A 21924-nucleotide genomic window follows, 5' to 3' on the forward strand; every position below is an offset into this window, starting at 1 on the left:
ATACCAATTCCCTCAAAACACTGATATATTTCAAATTTAGAGTAGTATGCTAGCATGCAGTTCCAAATTTAATATATCTATGCTAATATGTGGTTCCACATTCATCAACTGTCTTTATGATTCATTTACTGAATCATTACTCAACTGTTTCTTTCAAAGGTACTGAATCATTCAGGAATAAAACACGACTTTGAGATTATATTATTTGAGCAGCATTAATACTACTACTACTAATGTCTTTTTAGCAGGTTTTCAAACTGGTTTTCCAGACACTCCCTCCTCTGGTGTGCCAGTGATCCATCCCAAACTCACATCGTTTGTTGAGTCAATAGCGGAAATTCCTTCAAAATAGTTGAATGCAAGTGTTAGGATGTCATATAAAAATCCTGTGTTGATATACAAAAGTGTGAATACAAATTCTAAAATGTTTATGAAAACATAGGTTGAAAATTTGAAGTAGATTTTATTCCATATCAAAAACAAAAAACAAGTCATCTGACTGATTAGCATTCTCAATCTCTAGCCAACTTCAGGTTCATCTCAGCTTCTTGTCTGCACCCTCTAAAACACAATTTATAAAGTGCCCCTATTATGGGTTATGAAAGATTCATATTTTGGTTTTGGGAGTCCCCACCAAACAGATTGACATGCATGCAAGGTCAAAAAACACTTTTGTTGTCTTATAATATGCATTTATCTTATTTGATCAATGACTCTCAAGCGATTCGCTCAACGATTCATTTTTCCAAACCCCTCCTTTGCCGCGACGCTAATCTGCGGCATTTTCATTCAGACCAACACGAAAAGTCCAACAAGTGGGCGGGCAATATGCTAATGTTTCATGTTGACATCAACATGAAACGGGTTGGGATTCGTTTTAAAAACAACTCTTTTCAAAGATTCAGAGTCGACTCTTTCTTTTGAGAGCCAAATGACTTTATACACGGTGCACTTTCAGATTTAAAACTTTGCAGGATGTTTTCATTCACTTAGAGCTGTGTTAGACACTGCATGAAAGGTTATTTTCAAAAATCCATAATAGGGGCGCTTTAATAAAACCGTGGCTTCCTCCATTTATACTTAACGCCAGTGTTGCTGGAAGTGACGTTTTGGTTCTCGAAAATATGGCATGGATATTGCAGATCATAACTTGGATGGAAACGTAGAAATTCCCAACTCAAATCAAGCCAATGCAAATCTACTGCATGATGAGATACTCGTCAGTCATTTAATGTTCCTATTGAGTATATCAGCCTAAAAGACGATTAATAGCTCCTAAACACATTTTCACGAGTGAACCGATTGTTTATATTGAGGTTCTTGTTAACATCCATTAAGGGAAATTCTTTGAAATACTGAGAATTCTCTGGTGAAGCTGGAAAGGGTCGGCAATTGAGAGAGCAAACAAAGACTCTCATTGTGTGTGTGAATAGCCTGCGCGGAGTGGTAGCACCCAAGTACCCAAATCTCTACTGCCTTTACACTGCTGGTCCCACCTAAACAAACAAACCAACACACAGTTAGGACACAAACATTCACACAGACATGGATGTATATCTATGAAGAAGCCTACCTATACAGTACTTTTCTCTTGACGATGCTGTCCTGTGTTTTGCCTCTGTGAAACTGTTCATGTGTTCATTTTGGCCTGATTTCACTCTGCCACAGGGCTGTATTTCACAATTCAAAGAATGAAGTCATTACAAGCATTTACCAAGACTTGTTTTTGTGTTTTAAAGAGGCAGCTGACACTGGAGCACTTAAGTATGTTTAAGTAGGTAATCTGTACTTGTCTTGAAGTAAAGAAGGCCACAAGGAGAAGGAGCATGCTTTCCTTTTTTTCCCCAAGATGGTCCTTCAATTAAGTAATGGCCATTACAAAGTCTCTTGTATCCCTTAAAACTTCTGAGTGCTGAAAATTACATTTGAAAAGTGAATAATGTCACTAAACCCTCTAATTGCATACTAAAATACTTTAATCAAGGAATGATACCATTTGTGATAATGCATGCTATGTTTTATTCTTCAAACTTTTAGTGTACATCAAAGTCAGCAGTGTTTTTTTTGTTGTTTTTTTGAGTATGATGGCTATTGCTCTTGTGTATCAACTTTGCATTAGATTTTCTATGGGATGAGGCCATTGTTGATATAATGGAAGACTATAGAGATATAACATGAATGTGTTGAAGCAGCTCAGATTATTTTGGTTGAATTGGATGAGGAATGTTCCCAGCTCACACGGAACATTCTCAGAACTCTGGCAAAGTTCTCTCAAAGTTATGAACATTCTTGCAGTAAAGTTGTTCTTTCAAAGTTATCTGGTCTTTAATGTTCTCAAAACATTTACATTCAGACATTTAGCAGACACTTTTATCCAAAGCGACTTACAAATGAGGACAATGGAAGCAATCCAAATCAACAAAAGAATCACAATAACACATTATTTATACATCATTCAATTTTTTTCTGAAATGTTTTATGTTGGATGTTCACGAAACAGATTACTTGTTTTAAGAATGTTTCGAGAATATTCAAAAGTAATGGTTCAATTATGACTGTAAAATGATAAAATGGAATGTTCCCTTACCAATCACATAAAAAAAAAAAAAAGTTTAAAAATCTTTTTTTTTTTTTATTAATGGATGTTTTGAAAGTTCAGAGAACATAATGTTTTATAGCTTATTTGGAATGCTAGCAGAATGTTCTTAGAACATATTTTTTGTTAGCTGGGTTGGAGGTGATATTCAGATCTCTGCCTTTGATTTAGACAATTATAGCTCAGTGAAAAATTCTAGAGGTATGTAATGAAATTCAAAAGGAAATATATGAAGTTGTGTTGTTGTGTTAATAATTTACTATGCAAAATTATAGAAACTGGAGCTCTACTAATGATCTATTTTTTCCTTCTTACAAGTTGATTTGGATGACCATTCATTCATTCATTCATTCATTCATTCATTCATTCATTCATTCATTCATCTGTTTTAATTCATTTTCTAGAACAGATAATGATGCACCTAGGTAGAAAACAAGTCATTAAAATATGTATGTCTTTTAATTTACGTATTTATTTTTATGTAGTAAATCCTAAAACCTCTCCTAACCCTACTAGACATTTTAAAGTGTTTATATATTCCAATGAACACTTTAATTAGCTAGTAAAAGCTTTAAGCGTCAATGTAAGTACACAGTTAATCATTCATAAATGCCTTATTCATAATTTTAAGAAACTTTGAATGTAAAATGTCAGCAATTAACGCTTTAAATGAGAGCATTTCTCTCTTTCTCACCTTCCCCTGAGCTGGAACTGCCGTGTAGAATGCGTGACTGGCTGCGGTCCAACATTCTCATGCTTCACTCAAGCAGTCGAGCTCACACAACAGCTCTTTGTGTGCGCCCCAGATGGATTTTCCCTCACCTCGTCTGGGAGGTTCACGCACTCCTCTCACTCAAGAGTGTCCCTTTCAGATCTTTCACTCAAAAAACACCAGAGCAGTGCCACACTGGCCCACATTCCCATCCAAGTGCTGCCCAAGAACGCCACTCACGTCATCTGTACAGAGAAATGACAGTGGACACAGATTTGAATTATTGTATGAAATTTTGGAATTCTTTGGAATTTTGTATTTTGGAATTCTTGTAGTGCACCTTCTAATGCATTGCATGACCTCATGAATAGCCAGTGTTGGGGGTAACGCATTACAAGTAACACAAGTTACGTAATAATATTACTTTTTTCAAGTAACTAGTAAAGTAACGCATTACTTTCCATAAAAAGTTGCTACGTATCGTAATTAGTTACTTTTTTAGGGCGTAACACAATATTGTAATGCATTACTTTTAAAAGTAACTTTCCCCAACACTGTGAATAACTGTAACCGCATTTATAATTAATTGCATATCTGTTCATTGTTACACCTTTATAAAGTGTATTTTAGTAAATAACATGACAAGATGTAACAAGGAATCTGCAAATAATGCAGTTTTAGGTAACACTTTATTTTAAGGTGTTATTTTAAGTGCTTAGTTGTAGCCGTTGTACTTATATGAAATAAAATGACCATGTGACTAAGTTATGGAACAGCCTGTAATTACAGTTTGTAATTATGTAGATGTAATAAGCAGCTACTGTTACACATATGTAACAAGACGAGTCTGTTACACAGCTACTCGTACACTAAAGTACAATCCTGAGACACTTTATTTTAAGTAGCTTATGCTTGTGTAATATTCTGTATTTTTTATGTAATTAGAAAGGTATTACATGTATTTAAGCTGTGTACTGGTTAAATCAAGGTGCAGCTGGATAAGGTGTACAGTATAGATACACATGAAGTACACTTAAGTACAGTCTTGATACACTTTATTTTAAGTAGCTTATGTCTGTGTACTTACATTTATAATTACATTGTATAAAGTCTGCAACACATAAGTAGCTGCCTATTACATCTACATAATTACAAACTGAAGTAAAGGTTGTTCCATAACTTAGTTACATGGTAAGTACAGTTTATTTCATGTAAGTACAACGGCTACTACTAAGTACTTAAGTAGGTAATTACTCTGTATTATGGACACCTTAAAATAAAGTGTTACCCATTTTTACATTACAATTATTTATGAAAATATAATGCATTATAATGTACATTATGAACACCTTTATAGATCAAGGATTTAATTAAAGTGTTAACAAAAATATTTGTATGTTTATTGTATAAAAATAAAAAAGTTCATAAAATGACAAGGATTAATAGTTTAAAATGTGTTAATATTTAAAAAAAAAACACAAACATTTGTGACCCTGGACCACGAAACCAGTCTTAAGTCGCTGGGGTATATTTGTAGCAATAGCCCAAAATACATTGTATGGGTCAAAATTATTGATTTTTTTTATGCCAAAAATCATTAGGATATTAAGTAAAGATGATGTTGAAAGAGGTGTTAGTGAGACCAGCAGGGGGTGCTCACCCTTTGGTCTGTGTGGGTCCTAGCGCCCCTAGTATAGTGATGGGGACACTATACTGTCAACAAGCACCGTCCTTCGGATGAGACGTTAAACCGAGGTCCTGATTCCAAATGGCCAAATTCGCCCATTGGCCTCTGACCATCATGGCCTCCTAATCATCCCCATATCTGCTGATTGGCTTCATCACTATGTCTCCTCACCACCAGTAATCTGGTGTGTGGTGGGCATTCTGGGGCACTGTGGCTGCTGTCACATCATACAGGTGGATGCTGCACACTGGTGGTGGATGAGGAGATACCTCCTCACATTGTAAAGCGCTTTGAGTGTCTAGAAAAGCGCTATATAAATGCAACTAATTATTATTAATTATTATGTTCCATGAAGATATTTAGGAAATTTGTAAATATATCAAAACTTCATTTTTGATTTGTAATATGCATTGCTAAGAACTTCATTTGGACAACTTTAAAGGCGATTTTCAGTATTTTGATTTCAGATTTTTTTGCACCCTCAGATTCCAGATTTTCAAATAGTTGTATTTCGGCCAAATATTGTCCTATCATAAAAAACCATACATCAATAGGAAGCTTATTTCTTTCTTTTCAGCTTTCAGACGATGTATAAGTCTCAAAATGTGACCCTTATGACTGGTTTTGTGGTCCATGGTCACATTTTTGAATTGGACAGAAATAGTGTTAATCCTCCCTTAAAAATTTTAGAATTTGTAAAAACAAAATTCTATCCGACTATACAAAATTGTGTACAATTACATTTTATAACTTGTGTTTAGTAGTTTTTCCCTGAAAATTGATATACAAATGGATTGTGCAGATTTTAATCTGTTGTCTTTGATGCCATCAATGTTTAAAAAAAAAAAAAAGGTGACTCATTTTGTTCACAAGGGTGTGTACAAACTTTTCCCCAATAAAAAAAAATACTAAATTACAGCTTTGCTGGGATAAAATATAAATGAAAAGCTACTGGCCAGTAATGAATGAATGAATGGATGAAAATTGCATTCATTAAACTTGTTAAATATGAAAACCATCTGTGCTTGCAAACAATATCATATCATGCTATTTTTGTGAATTTTTGTCTTCTTTTATAATCCAGAAATGATTCAGAAATGCCAATAGGATAAATCTCTGAATAACAACCATAGTTAATCAGGTTTTATAGCTGACATTAGTGCTCAGGCTTTATTAGGTCAGAGGTCAGTCTTGCTGTTAGACTGAGAAGATCTAGAATCAGATCCTTTGTTGTGTGTAAGGTCACATGTTAACTGTCCAATGCATAATTCCATCACTGCTTAAATAGCCTTGCGTGCGCTATGCTGGTCGTGCATCATTTAACATTATTTGTTCATTGACTGTTTATGTTGTTGAAAGCCATAACATATGCATTTGCATTTTAGAAGAGCTGCACTTTTATTAATGTAGCAATTACATGTGAAATGAATGGAGAATGCTAATAGATTTATCTCTCTTTTGCTTCCTGGGATTAACGTAGCCTTTAATTGTATCAGTGCACAAGAGAAGCACACACACACACACACATTTAGTTATTTATTGAGTACCTCTACATTTTTTAAAAATGAAGGTGCTGGTAGGAGCCTTTGAATAAAGGAAAATGTAAATATAGAGATGGATACAAGAGTAAAGGCCTGAGTTTAAGAAGAACGTTGCATATTATGCAAATAATCAGTGGGGGGTGGGATAGTATCTTTCTCTTCTTTAGAATGCTGTGCAACTAATGATGTGCCTAAAAGATAACGATTATTAGAAAATGGACTCTTGTTGTGAGCAGATCAGCACACAGGCACGGATAGGAACGGGACACAAACAGAAAATTCTGAATAGATTCTAAATACAGCGTCTCGCCATTTCTGTGATCATACGTTGCTGGGTTTCATAAATATTGACTAACATCAAATGGAGAGCTGGCGTGCATCTCAAAACTATGTTAATGGTCTAGTCAGCTAAAGCTCGTGATAAATTCTCAGTTTCTTTATACTGACAAACGCAGTCTTTAGATCTGTCCCTACTGAGAAGGGTTCTGTGAACACACTAAATACACTCCTTGACTTTGCATTCACACTCACAAACTTAGGGTGTTACTTTTGGGGCATTATTGGGGCATCTTGGTGTGTTGTGGATTGTTTGTATCTTTATTTTTATATTTTATCTTAAAGTTCAAGTCCACTGATATTTGCAATAAAGTTGAATGTTCTTCAGATTCAATAGATAGTTTACCTAAAAATGAAACTTCTATAATTATTTACTCACCTTCATGTCATTTCAAACTCATATGCTTTCGGTTTTTTTCATGAAAAAAAAATAGAAATGTAGAAAAGCTCCATGTCTTTTACATTCAATAGCTCATAGTGACTGCATGGTGTCAAGCTTCAAAAAAGAACAATATAAGCACCATGGAAGTGGTTTGAATGACTTCAACGTCTTTTAAAGTCATACGATACCTTTGAGTTATTGACTGAAATCATTGTAAATATGCATTTAAAATCTTCACCTCAGCTTTCAAATCAAATGATTGACATCTGTTTGTGCTCGAAAACCACTGATGTTTGAGGTTGTTTCAGTCCAACCTGCTCCATATGCACCATATTTGATTTAGGATTGCGGTTTTGATATTAGTAAATATCTAAAATTTTGGTCTGTTCTTCACACAAATCTATTGCTTTGACTCGAGGAGACTGTAAATGTAGAGCAAATCGTATAAACCAACTTTTGTATGTTAATTTTGGGGTGAACTGTTAATTTAAAATACTTGTGTTAGGAAAATGTTTTAATTATATTTTTAAATGTTTAACTATACAGAGGTTTCATTCATTGATTTTTTTTTCTTTCAGACTAACAAAGGAGATGCCCTGGCCAACCGGGTCCAAAACACACTTGGAAATTACGATGAAATGAAGGAGCTCCTGACTAGCCATTCCAACCAGAGTCACCTTGTGGGCATTCCTAAGAACTCCGTTCCACAGACTCCAGTGGAGAAACCCGAACAGCCAGGCTTTTTTCCTGAGGCTCAGTGGAGCCGAGCTGCTCCCTCCCAACCTGGAAGCCACAGCACTTCCATGCCCCCACCCCCTGCCAACACCATGCCAGGCTCTAGCGTTGTACATGGACATCAAGGAAAAAAGTCTCGCTCTTCAGACTGGTCCCGAGGGGGTCACGGTTCAAGTGGTGCCCAGACCGCTCAAGCGGTCAGCCGGGGGAAGCACTCCAGTCATGAGCAGACCTCTAGTAGACATGATCAGGACCAAGAGGACTCGAGTCCCAATCCTAGCGGACCTACAACTTCGTCACACTCCAACAGGAAGCAGGCACAGTCTGGTAAAGGACCAGCCACAGCTGAGCTTGGTCTTGGAAAGTCTCCCACCGAGCAGGACTTGTGCTCCCATGGGTCGAACTCGCCAATGGCCTCTACATCCCTGCTCCCTAGTGGCCTCTCGACGCCGACTTTTCCCCAAGGCCTTCACTGCAAGCCCAGCAGCGCTGTGCAGCAGAAACCCACTGCCTACGTCAGGCCCATGGATGGCCAAGACCAGGTCCCCAATGACTCCCCAGAGCTCAAACCCCCTGTGGAGCTGGTGGAAGGGTACAACAGTGTGCCATTCGGAGGTCTGCTGGATACCAAAAGCAGCACGGCTGGAACCAAGGGCAAAATTCCTAAGCTGACACTGCCACAGTCCGGAGAGGTGAGTGTGACCGTTTTTCATCTTAGTCAAAGGGCAGGCTTCCTGCAGATGTTGTAATAATTTGCTCTCGTTTGGATGCAGAGGTAGTTGGACAGGAACAGTTGGCAGATAGGCTTGGCTCTGTTGACTTTCCCCTGGCTAGGTCTGTTTTGTATTGAAACCTGGCAGAACGAGGGGTTGACATAATGGAGTGCTTCATTAATAATCAGCTAATGAACCTCAGGCTTTCATGTGAACCTACCTACTCTGCAAGGAAATCTTCTTGTTGGCATGTTTAAAGATCACTATTTTTGTAGCTTGAACAAAGGGAAATTCTGACCTCAGCGATTTGCCATGTTCGGGTTGCTGAAGTAAGATGATATTGGCTTTCCTTTGAGAGGAGAAGAAATTCTAGAGTTAACACTGTTCCGAAGATCTGTGTGATTGAACGAAGTAGAACAACATGGGTCAATTTTATGATTATATTTCCAAGTTATTTTGAAATGTTGACGTTTTAGAATCAGAGCAATACTTTTGAGGGAAATAATGTACCATTTAGTTCAGTAAGACATTGTAGGTGTTTTCCCAAACATGCCCCAATTGTATGGTATAAGGGCTCAAGAATGATCAAATTTGTCATCACTGCCTACACATTTTTGTTTTTTTGGGGGGGGGGGGGGTATAATTTCTGTACATAGAATAATAATTAGAATGAACAAATGGCTTTCTTTTTTGTAACTTTTGCAAGACTTTTTTCTCTCTCTCTTCAGTAAATACTGTTTCTAGAAATGTTGTGTGAACTTCTGTAAGACCGTTGTGAGCTACAGATGTATCTTTCTCTAGAATACAATAGTTCTTCACAAAAAAGGAAGTGTGAATATGATTTTTACTATTTATGGCTTTTATTTTGTTGCCAAATAATTAGTTTCTCCATGCCTAGTCCGTGTAAAAGGTTGCTAACTAGATACGATCTGGTTTCAGTTAAAAGACTTGTTCACCTTTACCCTGGGTAGCATCTCAAGAGTCATGTTCCTAAAACACCTCGGAAGACCCTCCATGTCTTGAACATGTAGACACATACGCATTTCTTCGCAATGCAGGGGCCCATACGTTCTGAATTAACCCTCCGGAGGTTAAGACACGGGAGCTTTATCACCGGCAATGTTAACTTCATCCCTTCTGTGAGGCTGACACTTAGAGTAGAGTTCAGTTGACCTCTCTCGGGTCGTGATACATGAGCCACGCTGAAGCCATTTACAGGCTATCCAGTGCCGTCACTTCCTCTGAATGGCTGCCAGCGGGGGGATTTGATCCCACGGCATTCTGTAGAGAGAAATGACTGCAGTTGAAGGCTCAGCATGGCCCTTTAGGACAGGGAATATCATCATTTAGGATTTAGCCAATAGGTGGTCTTAGATTAAAGATAATAGATTGTGGTGGGCTAATAGTGCTGTTATTATGCTTCAGGCTCATGTTTGGCTCTATAAAAACCCAGCAGCAACTAATGAATTCCTACACTTTGAGGTGGTATCTAGTGAGATGTAATTTTCCTGTACTTCCAGCGGGGGTTTGAAAAATAGCCTCGTATCGATGCCTTAGCTTGTTTGAGCAGTAGGTTGAAATTCCCATCGCTCTTACCTGCGGGCTTAATCCACATAAAGCAAACAAACCAAATAAGATAAGGTGCGGTAAACAAGAGTGGCATATGATTGAACAGGTTGACTCGCTGCTATCCAACCATGGCGAGGCAGCCAGCTGTTCTTCCTCTTTGTTCTATGGGGATCTTGATGGCCATCGGGCTGCAAATTGCACTATCGCCCATCTTGAAGCATATGGTGCGTTCGCGCAGTACAGTTAAGCATGTGGCAAGAGTGAAAACCTGGGGAATTTTAATTGCTCTGAGAGTGCCCTCATACCGGTCAGCTTGCAGGAAAATGGAGATGGATGTTGTTATTGCAAAGAGAGGCAGGCATAGAGAGAGAAGACCCCCCGTAGGGTGGGCCCCAGCTGGGCCTACGCCATCTTTCCCTACCCCTCCTTCTGACAGCCTGAAAGTGAAAAGAGAGAGATGCAAAAGGAAAAATAATAAATAAATGGAGAAAAAGCAGAGAGTTACGAAAACAGAGCTAGTAGGATTGAAATAGAACGCAAGAGAGCTCGCGCAGAGCCGCTCTTTCAAGATGGCTCTCGGGAGAAAAGAAAACATCTTCAAGGACATTGATTTGATTTTTTTTTTTTTCACCCTGCCTTGCGTAGCTTTAGTTTGTTAAAAGGAGTGGATTCTGTAGAAGCGGCTCTCGTGGGATTCACCTGTACTCTGTTGTGCTGGCTACTTATTATTCCGCAGCTCTTCAGGCTTATTTATCCAGGTTTGCTCTGGCTGAGGTGTTGAATTGCGTGAAAGCCTTTCCTGATTGTATATCCTCCCAGGTTTTCTTTGTTGTCACATGAGCGGATGGTATTTTATTGTGCTCAAAAATTGGCAGAATGCTCTTAGGTTGCTTAAATCTTTTTTTGAAATAGGAAATATTGTCAGTGGTAATGGTGCAACTCACATACAGATCTTTCTAAGCTGGTTCTTTGTGATGATTCAGGCAAAACAAAACTGTGAAGAGGATGACAAACTTGAAGCAAAATAATGCAACAATTGAGAGTTAATGCATTGCATGTTCAAAACTGTAGTCATACAAATAGCAGCATTTAACAACATATTTATTTCGCTAAAAACTAATTCAATTAATAAATGAATCATTTGTTTTTATCTAGTCCATATCTGAACATGCCAATTTGCTAAACTGCATCAGACTTTTCAATGCTTATTGCCCATAACAGTTTCAAAGTTTATGAATGCAAACACATTTTTTAGTTGAAGTGCCATGCATTGAAGAACTGGTCACAGTTCTTACGAGTATTCTGTGTTAAGAATGAAAATAGAGTCAATTTTGACTCCAAGTTTCCTTAAATACACATTTTTATTTAAAAACAGTGATAAAACTTTATTTAAATATTTATTGCACTGTGAATTTGTTTCCATTTAATTGAAGCAAATCATTAGCCAGTACACTAAAATCAAACTTCTCAGCATTAATTGTCAGAGTCATAATAGCTGGCTTAATTGTATTATCTTCAGACTGCCACTGCTGAAAGTGTGACTCCTAAAACTGCCATCCTTTGGCTTGAAAAGCAGAGGCTTGTTCCCCTTGATAGGCATGAAATGTTCGCTTGCGCCACCTCACCACAAAATATTTTGACAGGTTGAGCGCTCAGCAGAGTGATAAGATGGCTTTGGAAGCATTCTGTTATCGCCTGGCGTATTGATTAGTGTCTAGCGTTGTGTTGCTTGCTGTGAAGGAGCAGCTTCTCTTTTTGTTTTTTTTTTTGGTCGGTGTATGAGACATCGACAGACAGATAAGACTATTGATCCATCTAAAAACAGTTATTGCACCCAGTATTACCCAGTCTTTATGTGACTAATAGCTTTATCACTTGCTCCTTGAAGCGCAGATTTGACAAGACAATAATAGCGGTGAAGATATTCTCCTGCTGCATGCTGGGCTATATAAAACGATGCTTCATACATGCTGAGAGAGCATGCTAATATTTTTGTTGGTCTGTTTGTTCTTTTTATTCAGACATTCCAATGTGTTTTATGATATTTTATGTAAGATATTACAGTGACAGTTATTTATCTTTTGTAATAAAGTAAATTACTGTTATTATTTTGACATAGAATTACACACAGATAATACCAGCTGTCATGTCAACTCATTTTGAATTTTGTCATATCCAGTTGTTTCTTTGGCTTGTGTGACAGCGAGAATCATCTTCTTTTGAAAAGTATTCCTGGCCTGTTCTATGACTATATATAGCAGTACCTGAAAGCAATCTCAGTGGGCAGCAGAGGTGAATGATGTCATGGCGTTGAGGGCTGGAGTCTGGGCCGGGAGTCTGGCAAAGGAGTTCTCATCAAGCCACAGTCTCCCTTCTGATTGCTCTTTGTGATCAGATATAATGGAGAAGCCGACATCTGCTGCATATCAATGCAGTCCCTGTGTTTTCCCGGCCTTGTTGATCCCAGATCAGAGCAGAGTGATTGCACGATCACAGTAAGATCACAGGAAAACCTCAGCTGTTGATAATGTAGGTTTGTACATTAGCATGTAGTTTGCAAATCCTCATTGGCTTCTGTAAACCTTTGAAGTTAAAGGTGAGGTTTCAGTAAACTGCATAATAACACAAGTTTCCAGAACTCCTCACCTGCCATTGGTTGATCAAACAGACAGTCAAGCCCTAAACTCACACCACTGGATGAGTCAGTGTTACCGGGTCAGGATGATCAAACAATGTGTTGAAAGCACAACAGTGTTTACACTTTTTCCTAAGTGTAATAAGGCTTACTTAGCCAGTAGTTGGGGTAAAATAAAGTATTTTAATATTGTCCACATGCATAACTCTTATATCACAAAAATGTTCATAGTACAATTCATTTAATTTAATAAAAAAATGCTTTAATCTTTAAAAAAACAAAACTGTTTCCATTTACAATCTACAAAGACAAGCTGGCAGCTAATGTTTCACTCCAAATTCATTTGACTTATTAAGATTCAACGTGTTAAAAATTAATTAGACCATATAAGGTCTATTCATTCACTGATGACAGCAAGAGGGTTTTTAGCCTGGTGTTTCTCAGCGGCCTCGCTGTGGCATCTATAAAAGAAAGTGGCTCGTGCTCTGCCCAGCCAGGCCGGGTTATTAAAACAGCGTTTGCCGTAACAGGCAGAGAAGCCTTTATCTCGCATGGAGCCCGGCTCCATCTCACAGGACAGGAAGTCATTTCCAGAAACATTTGATTACACCGGGCTGCCAAGACTCACAAAGCAAGACGCCACTTCCCCCCAGAAAGCATCCTCACCCACACTGACTCATCTAGTGCTGGATCGTGTGCGTGGAGCTGTAACGTAGACCACACTGTGGTGTATTATAATGATTAATGGCTGTGCAATCATCTGCATACATATTTCTTGAAATGTGTATTTTAGAAGCAGGGATATATGTTTGAAATGAGATGCATATGGGTAGCTTACTCTAAATATATATGTAGCACTGTATACACTCACAGCAGCTCTAGCTTTTGGAATATATAGTTGTTGGCACTCAGTCTACAATAAATGGACTTTATAGTTTTGTAAAGTATATACTACATTCTTAGCTTGTGTGTTGGGTTGATATATATTAAATTGAGAGGTTACATTATATACACTAAATCAAATGTTGGACTGAATAACCATGTCCTACAGAATCACAGGAGTTGCACTTCCAGTCACATCACAACATTCGTTTTCTCCATAGGGAAATCCATTTTAATAATCATTTATAATCTAATTTATAATTTTGTTTTAACATCTAAATTTGTTGTTAGAAACCACATTACCCATGTTGCTCTACAGAAAATTCCAACAATCAAAGAATTATTGTTTCTAGAGTTATAAGCAAAAAAAATAAATAAATAATATTAATTTGATTAATGTCATCGGCAATGCTCCATTGGATTGTAGTTCTTTCCGTCAAGTACATACATAGTCTTGTAACTTTGTCTTTTTGGCTGATTTTCATTTTTTGAGGGCTGTAAGCTACGCAATATCGTGTTCATAATCGAATGTGATTCATCTGCGATCATGAACGCGTTGTTGCATGGCTTGTCAGTGAACTACAGCTCTGTGTATTAAATGCCGCTCCATCTGAAAGCATGTGATGGAGATTTACTACTAATCACAGAACCAGCTTTACTGATGAGATGCGCATGACTATCATATGTGATTTATCGTGCAGCCCCATATATATCAATTGAACTTGAATTAAAAAAAAAAGAAATATGTAGGTATATATATAATTATTATTTTTTTAATTCAAGTTCAATTTTTTAATGTTGTGATTCACCTCATAGCTGGTTGGCATGGTTCATGACTTATAACATTTTAACAAAGACCTTTTTTTAGGGTTTACATTTTTTTTTTCAACTGCTTACACACATTTTTAAAACTTTGCCTCTTTTTTTAAAAACTTTACACACAAATCTAGTAATTTCACACACAAAATGCAAAATGCCTCACATCTCTTGCAAAATGAAGCGCTGCGTTCAGAATATCACAAACACATCTCAAAAGCAAACATTTGCAAACACCTTTGCCATAATATTAATTCCTGTTCAATTTTGGTGTGTTACATAGAGAATTGAGTGGTGTGTTTTGCAAAAAAGTGTTTCATGAAATTGAAATAATTTCAGAAACAACACCGCTGTAAAGGTGGGTGGGCACTAATGCCTGTCTGCCTCTTTTTGGACATCTAATCACAGTCTTCCAATCAAACACTCCAAATCCTCTCCTCTTTTTCAGCTTCTTCAACAATGTGCACACCCATGTTGGTTCCACTTATCCAATCTCATATGGCTCATTTGAATATTTGCTTGTTTAGGAGGTACGCTCGCCAGTCCCAAACACAGCACCCCCCCCCCCCCCCCCCCCCCCCCCAGAGAGGCTAATGAGCTAGGACGAGTGAAGAGACAGCCATCTTTCAGCTGTGCATTGGTGAGGAAACACGGATGCAAGTCTCTGATTTGATTAGCTGTAGAAGATAACCTGCACACAGTGTGAGTTTAGAAGTCTGAAATAAGTGGTAAAATGATACGGACCGTAAAGAGGTGAAATGGAAATCTTTTGGTGAAACGGATAGCGACTGTAAAGAGGATATCCAGTTTGAAGAATGGATGGATGGGTGTATATATACAGTACACACACACACACACATATATATATAAATAAAGGTAGTAATTTTAATGCGTTACATTTTGCTATATACTAATTTTTAAAACATCATGCATTTTATAAAGCTGTAGTTGACCCAGCACCCAAAGATTAGCCAGTTAAACAGTCTGCTCAATATATTGCTCTTTCACTAGTTTTAGTGGATACTAATATGGATTTTTCAATGGCTGATGGTGATATGCCAGATCATCAGCATATTCTAGTCAAGACCATTTTGGAGCTTAGGTGAACATTTGCAGATTTGATTTGCTAGTTTGACTAAATCACTGTTTGGGCAAACGATGCTAAAAACAGTAAAATACTTTGGACATTATTAATAGTTTTCAGTATTTAATCACATAGACATTATAGCAAAATTAAAATTACTCAAGGGGTTTTATGATCAGGCTGTATTTCAATGCTAGTGAGTGCTATATATTTGCCTTTTTATTAACAGATAAACACTTATAAAAAGAGATGCTAATGTGCTACAAGTGGGACTTGTGTCATGAGAAGTAAATTATGCATTTTTCAAAGCACCTCAGCAAAGTGTTCCTCAAAAGTCCAGGGCGTTTATTCAGCAGTCTATGTCTTTACTCATGAACCACTGCTATCACGCCTGACCAAATCTGCTGATCCTCAACATCTCAGTGTGTCACTACAAGCACCCTTTGCACTCGCTGCCGGCTCTGAGCTAAAGACTTCTAATATGACTCAAATGGATAGAGAAAAGTACTTAGATAGAGGAAATTGTTAAGAAGCACATTTACATAGAGGAATTGATGTAGTTTCAGCAAAGGCAGGAGTTCATTTGTAGGTGGGCCTGGGGAGAAGTGATCATAGTTGACAACACTTAGTTGCATCTCAGAATTAGGTCACGTTGCCTTCTCTCAATCTTTCTCTTTCTCTCTCTCTCTCTTGCTTTTCTTCCCAGTCATGCATGATGGGCTGTTCTCATCAGCCTTTGTTTAATATCGCTTCAAAATTAATTTGGGCTCATTAATGGAACTCTTTGCTGTGAAGGCACTGATATAGTCAGTAATGTGGCTAATAAACATAAAACGATTTGCCCAGAATTCTGTTTCAGCAAGCATGAAAGGATATAAATATGGAAAAGGAGAAAAATATAGGAAATAAACAATGATGATATTCCCATCTTAAAGTGATGTTATGTTTTTATTTACACTTCTATAAATTTCAATTCCACCCATGAAAAAGTTCAGTTACTTTTACGTTTATTCTTTATTTTTTAAATAATTCTGATTCTGAAATTTGATTAGATGAGCAATTCTAAAATGCTAATAAATGCACAGCTGTGATTGTACATTCTATATTAATGCATCAAGTTAATAAAAGCCTACAAAAAAAGTAAAAAATGGTTAAACAGTTTTCACTTCAAAATTGCTAGTAAAGTTCACACATAATCATAAAGAAATGGCAAGTAACATTGAATTAAACATCACATTTTGAAGTCTGAAATAGGATTTTCTTGTAACTCATACTTCAATAATCTAATAAGTCTAATTTTACAGTATACTAATGCAGTGTGCAGTTACTAATTATATTAGTAACTAGAATTGTTTATTTTGATTATTATTTTTATTATGGTGTCTTTTTATAATATTGTTTTTGCTGACATCTAATAATAATAATAATTAGTAGTAGTAGTAGTAATAATAGGGGTGGTAGTAGTAGTAACTAAAGGCTGTGAAAAACAAAAAAACTCTTATCTGTGATGAAATCCCTAGCACACACCCTCAAGTGGCTTATAACTTGAATTCTGACTTTAAAAAATGACCCAGTTGTCACTCCTCTAAAAGCTGTGACATGAACTGTTGAATTTATTTAGCAAAACGTCAAAGAAATATTCTGAAAAAGGACAAACAAGGGGCATGCAGTGATTTGTATGCAGAGACCAGGCCTGTGTGATGATGTGCTGTCCCCTGACGTGTACTGGCTCCCCTCAGCGCCTGTAGTTTGACCTTGAAGAAATCACTTGGCCCGACACTAGCGACTACACTGAAAGCCAGCAGCCTCCTCAGATGGGGAACTAGCGCTCTGTGAGTGCTGGTTAATGAGTTCTATTCAGCTGCCGTACACACTGCTAGCGTTCTCAGAAGATTGAGCCGAACCGAGCACAACCATACCCTCAACCAGACACTAATCAGACCAGGCTACCACCGCCACTTCCCCTCACAGACGTGTCACACACGTGCCCAGACGGATTAACAGGAAGATGAGAGAATACGTCCACACTGAAAGATAGAGAGAAAGCGAGAGAAAAAGAGAGTGTGAGTTATTAGGAGGCTTTCCCATCCAAAGTAACAGCTGGTATCATTTGCATAATACCCATAATTTTACTAGGCTTCTTGTCAAATAATGATGAAAAAAAATACGCAATACAAAAACTAGTTCATTAGCGCTTCCAAGAACTCACATGCATATGTAGCTTTGCAGGCAAGACAGATTTTATCCGGTATTTACAAGAATCCATGAACAATATCTGTACCTAAGCATCTGTAGTAATATTTCTTTCTGTTATGTGTCAGATTCACAAATGTTTTAATTATTTGTAGCGTTAAGCTATTCCGTTAATGGTATTCATACCATATATAGTATGACATCATATATAATGTCATTGCTCATACTAATGAACATAAATTTCAGCGACTTTTGAACTTACATATTAATTGCCCAAAAATAAAGGTTTTTGTTGACATAATATGTGTGTTTGTACTGTGTATATTCGTTATGCATATACTCAAACATGCATGTATATATTTAAGAAAAATATGTTATGTTTATATATTAAATGTATTTATATATAATATAAATGATATGAATATAAATAAATACATATAAATACACAAACATATTTATATGCACACAATAAATATACACAGTATATACACATACAGTATATTATGTCAACAAAAATGTATTATTATTTTGAATGCAATTAATTGTGATTAATCATTTGACAGCACTATGAGAAACCTAATTAGTGGCATTTGAGATGAAAAAAAAAAATAATAATACTATTAATTTGTAAAACTGTTTTATTGTACTGACTAAATGTAAAAAAATAAAAAAAATAAAAAATAATCTAAATATACAAAATTGGCATATATTGGTATTGGTAAAAAATATATTGTGATATATCATCCAAAATTTGAAGAGTATCATGTACATTTTTGCTTATATCACAAACAGACCACACAGAGCATCTCACCTGAGCTGCATTTTGCATGTAGCCATTGCCAACAGGCATGCAGGTTTTATGTGCAGAGAGTTCTTCTCTCCGGTTGGATCCCATCAGCCCCTGGCCATTTGTGGTTACATGTTGTGGAAGGTCCTCAATGAAACTGGCTTCTTGAAGGGAAACCGCAGCAGATTTGCTTATTAAATTAGCCCATCTCTGCATGACTGCATCATGGCTGGGAGGTAGAGGGCTGCTGGGACCACGTCAAACCTGTATTGGACCCTCATAACAATAACAAATGCCTCCCTTCCCTTGCGTCCATTAAACCAGGTTGTGTAGTGTATTTTAGTCATTATAAATAACAGCAGAATGACAAGTCAGCACCATTAGACTGCTGGCTAGAATGGTGTAATTGCATGAAGGCATGGTAAAAACACAACATTTTCTTGTAGAGGACCCACACTTTCCCCACACCACAGTTTAAGGTCAGAGCTGCATTATCTCAGCTGCATTTATCTTTGTCGTGTGACATTGTGAGCAACAAAACCATCATGATGTATGGTGCCTTTCAGTGGTGGATATTTATTGCCTCTGGCCTCATACCAGCCATTTTAAGGTTTTGTTTCAGGTTAGCATATTGTTTAAGATAATATGGTTTCTGGTTCCTTGATGTTAAGGGGCTTTAAAACACTAGAGTATAGTGACAATTTAAGCAATAATAATGCATTGCAAAGAGATAAAAAAAAACAAGGTTTGTGAAAGAGATGCAACTACAAGTTGATAAAATGTTAACATTTGCTTGAATGCACCGATGTATGCATCCGTTGACCATTGGTAATTTCAGACAGGATGTTTCTGATATCAGTTTCACTGTATTTTTGTTTATTTTTAGACACATCCTCAAAGCAGATCTTATGTATACCTGTCAAATGCTCAGTCAGACCTTTATTTTGTATTTACTTAATGTTCTAGCATACACGCACCGGATACACTAAGATTACATAGAAATCGATTTAAATGCCATTTAGCAAAAAATGAAAATGGACCTAATACTCGTCCCTGTGGATTACCATGTATTAAGTTGTGTCAGCCTTGAGCCAAGTCGGTTTAATGCCAGTAAAAACCCTGAAACCCCCAATTATTTTTCCCACAACCCCACCAGTCGACCCTCTCCATGTTGTTTCGCTTGTGAAAAAAACACTGGTGCTCTAGGCATTACAAAACAATACATAATACTGCCGACTGGTGGGTCTTTAGTCTTTTTAATTTATTTTGGATGCTCGGTGCTGTTGTTGAATATCTGCAGTGCCTTGTAATGAAATACCCGCTGTGCAATTTTGCAAGTGTGTCAAGCAGAGCATGACCAGATATGCAAATTTAATACAGAAGTGGCAAAGTGGAATTTTGAGTATTTTTCACATCTGGGGGCTGTTAAAAGCCGTTTTGAAATCAATGAATACATAATAAAGAGGTGTCCACACTAGATAGAAATCCCAGTTTTTCGGCTATAAAAACTAGTCTGTTGTCTCAAATCTGTCTCTTTTTCACAGAGTGGCCACACACAGCATGCGGTGTAATGGTATAACAAATTGCAGATGAGAAATGGAAATTCGAACGGATGAGTTCCTGTCTGATGGTGTATCAGTCTCGCTCTCTCTTTCTGTCTGGTTCCTCACAGAGAGAGAAATGGTCATGTGACCAGCACCCCACCAGCCAATATATCGCTACATATCAAGGTCAGATCCATTTTTCTTGGAGCAACCGCCCCCTGTGGTTCTAGCACATAAATTCGCCCACCTTCGATTTGTTTACCCTTGATTTACCAAAAAAGAGGCTTTCAGCACAGCAAAAACTGTCACCTAGAAATTTCCTTCGCCCATATATTGCTCCAAAATATTTGCACCCATTGGTTGACGATAATAACATTGAGTAATCAGGGATGCTCTTCCTGTTACTAAAAATACAAATGCTGAGCTGAATGCTTGAGCGAGCAGACACACTAGTGCACACATCAGCTCAAAAACGTACGCCACTACCATTAAGACTTATAATAACGACTTTGATGATGATGCAAAACTCAGTGCATGTTGTACATTACAGTCCGTGGAGGAACTAGGTGTCATTAGAAAGTGCATCAGCAGTGATTCCCAGGTCAGCTTGATGCAGAAGCAGGTGGCTGATGACTCAGGCAAACTGGCTTCTGTTTATTCGAAACAAGAGTCCAGCTTCCACCGGTCCCCCGTGGCTCAAATGTGATTGATGACACTAATTACCATGTCACCACTCATTTCAAAACCTTGATCTCTGAGCATGCGGCTTTGGCTCATCTCCTGTATACACACACCTTTATCCAGGGTCTATGTCACCCGCCTGTCCTCTCTAATGTTCGCTGCTGTGTTTTACAGGCCTCCTATCCTCACCGTCATGTCTATCCGTGCTTACTGGCTCCCTCCTCTCTTTCCCCAATACTTTAATTGTAGATTATTAGGCTGGATTTGCATGAGTTTATATGGTATGCATTTTTCTCTTTAGTCATCGTGTAACAGCTTCAGATCTCAAATCCACTGGTTTAGGGAAATAAGCGCTGAGTGAGCTGAAGAGTTTTGTTGGAATTTTGGTGCGTAACAGTGGAGAGCAAGTTTTGACTCCTATAAACCTGTTTTACATGAAAATAAGTTTTTTTTTTTTTTTCAAAATTGAAAGCCATGATCTGATTGGCTGGGTTTGTATAGTTCCAGGAAGATATAGTCAACAGACTTATGATATGAATTTTCAGATATATGAAATATACTCTTCTTAACAGTATTTAAGAAAGGGTTCATTAAATAATAATCTAGATTAATAACAATAAAAATTTATAATCTAGATACAACAGTACTGATATTATAATGGAGAAGAAAAGGAAAAAAAAAATAGAACAATGAAGAAGAACAAAGGGAATACAAGAAATAAGGGAATGCCTATTAAAAAACCTATGTGTAAAATTTTACACATTTTATTATTATTATTTGTGTGTTTTAGTGTGTGTGTGTGTTTGTGCGATTAAGCAAGATGTAATATGTCAAATGGTGCAACTTCCTGAAAAACTATTGCTATTATTGAAAAATAAATAAATAAATAAATAAAATAAAAAAACAACAGTCATGATATCTGTATACCTTTTACCTATATTTAAAGTATTCTTAAAATATTATTAGTTTTTACTTGGTGGATATGCAACATGACATCTTTACAGACATTAAATTGAAACCTGTTATAAATA

The 21924-nt window shown here is 37.1% G+C and overlaps 1 protein-coding gene across 1 annotated transcript in view; it reads left to right on the forward strand.

Moving 5' to 3' along the window:
• The window catches only part of LOC306853255 (AF4/FMR2 family member 2-like), a 209295-nt gene that overhangs the window by 61401 nt on the left and 125970 nt on the right, over window positions 1-21924 (forward strand). The window contains exon 3 of the mRNA XM_079390520.1: window positions 7833-8681. Within this exon, the coding sequence (XP_079246646.1) occupies window positions 7833-8681 (849 nt within the window). The remainder of the gene's footprint in view (window positions 1-7832; window positions 8682-21924) is intronic.

The sequence above is a fragment of the Barbus barbus genome (genome assembly GCF_936440315.1).
Source record: "Barbus barbus genome assembly, chromosome: 33".
In the NCBI taxonomy this organism is placed as follows: Eukaryota; Metazoa; Chordata; class Actinopteri; order Cypriniformes; family Cyprinidae; genus Barbus; species Barbus barbus.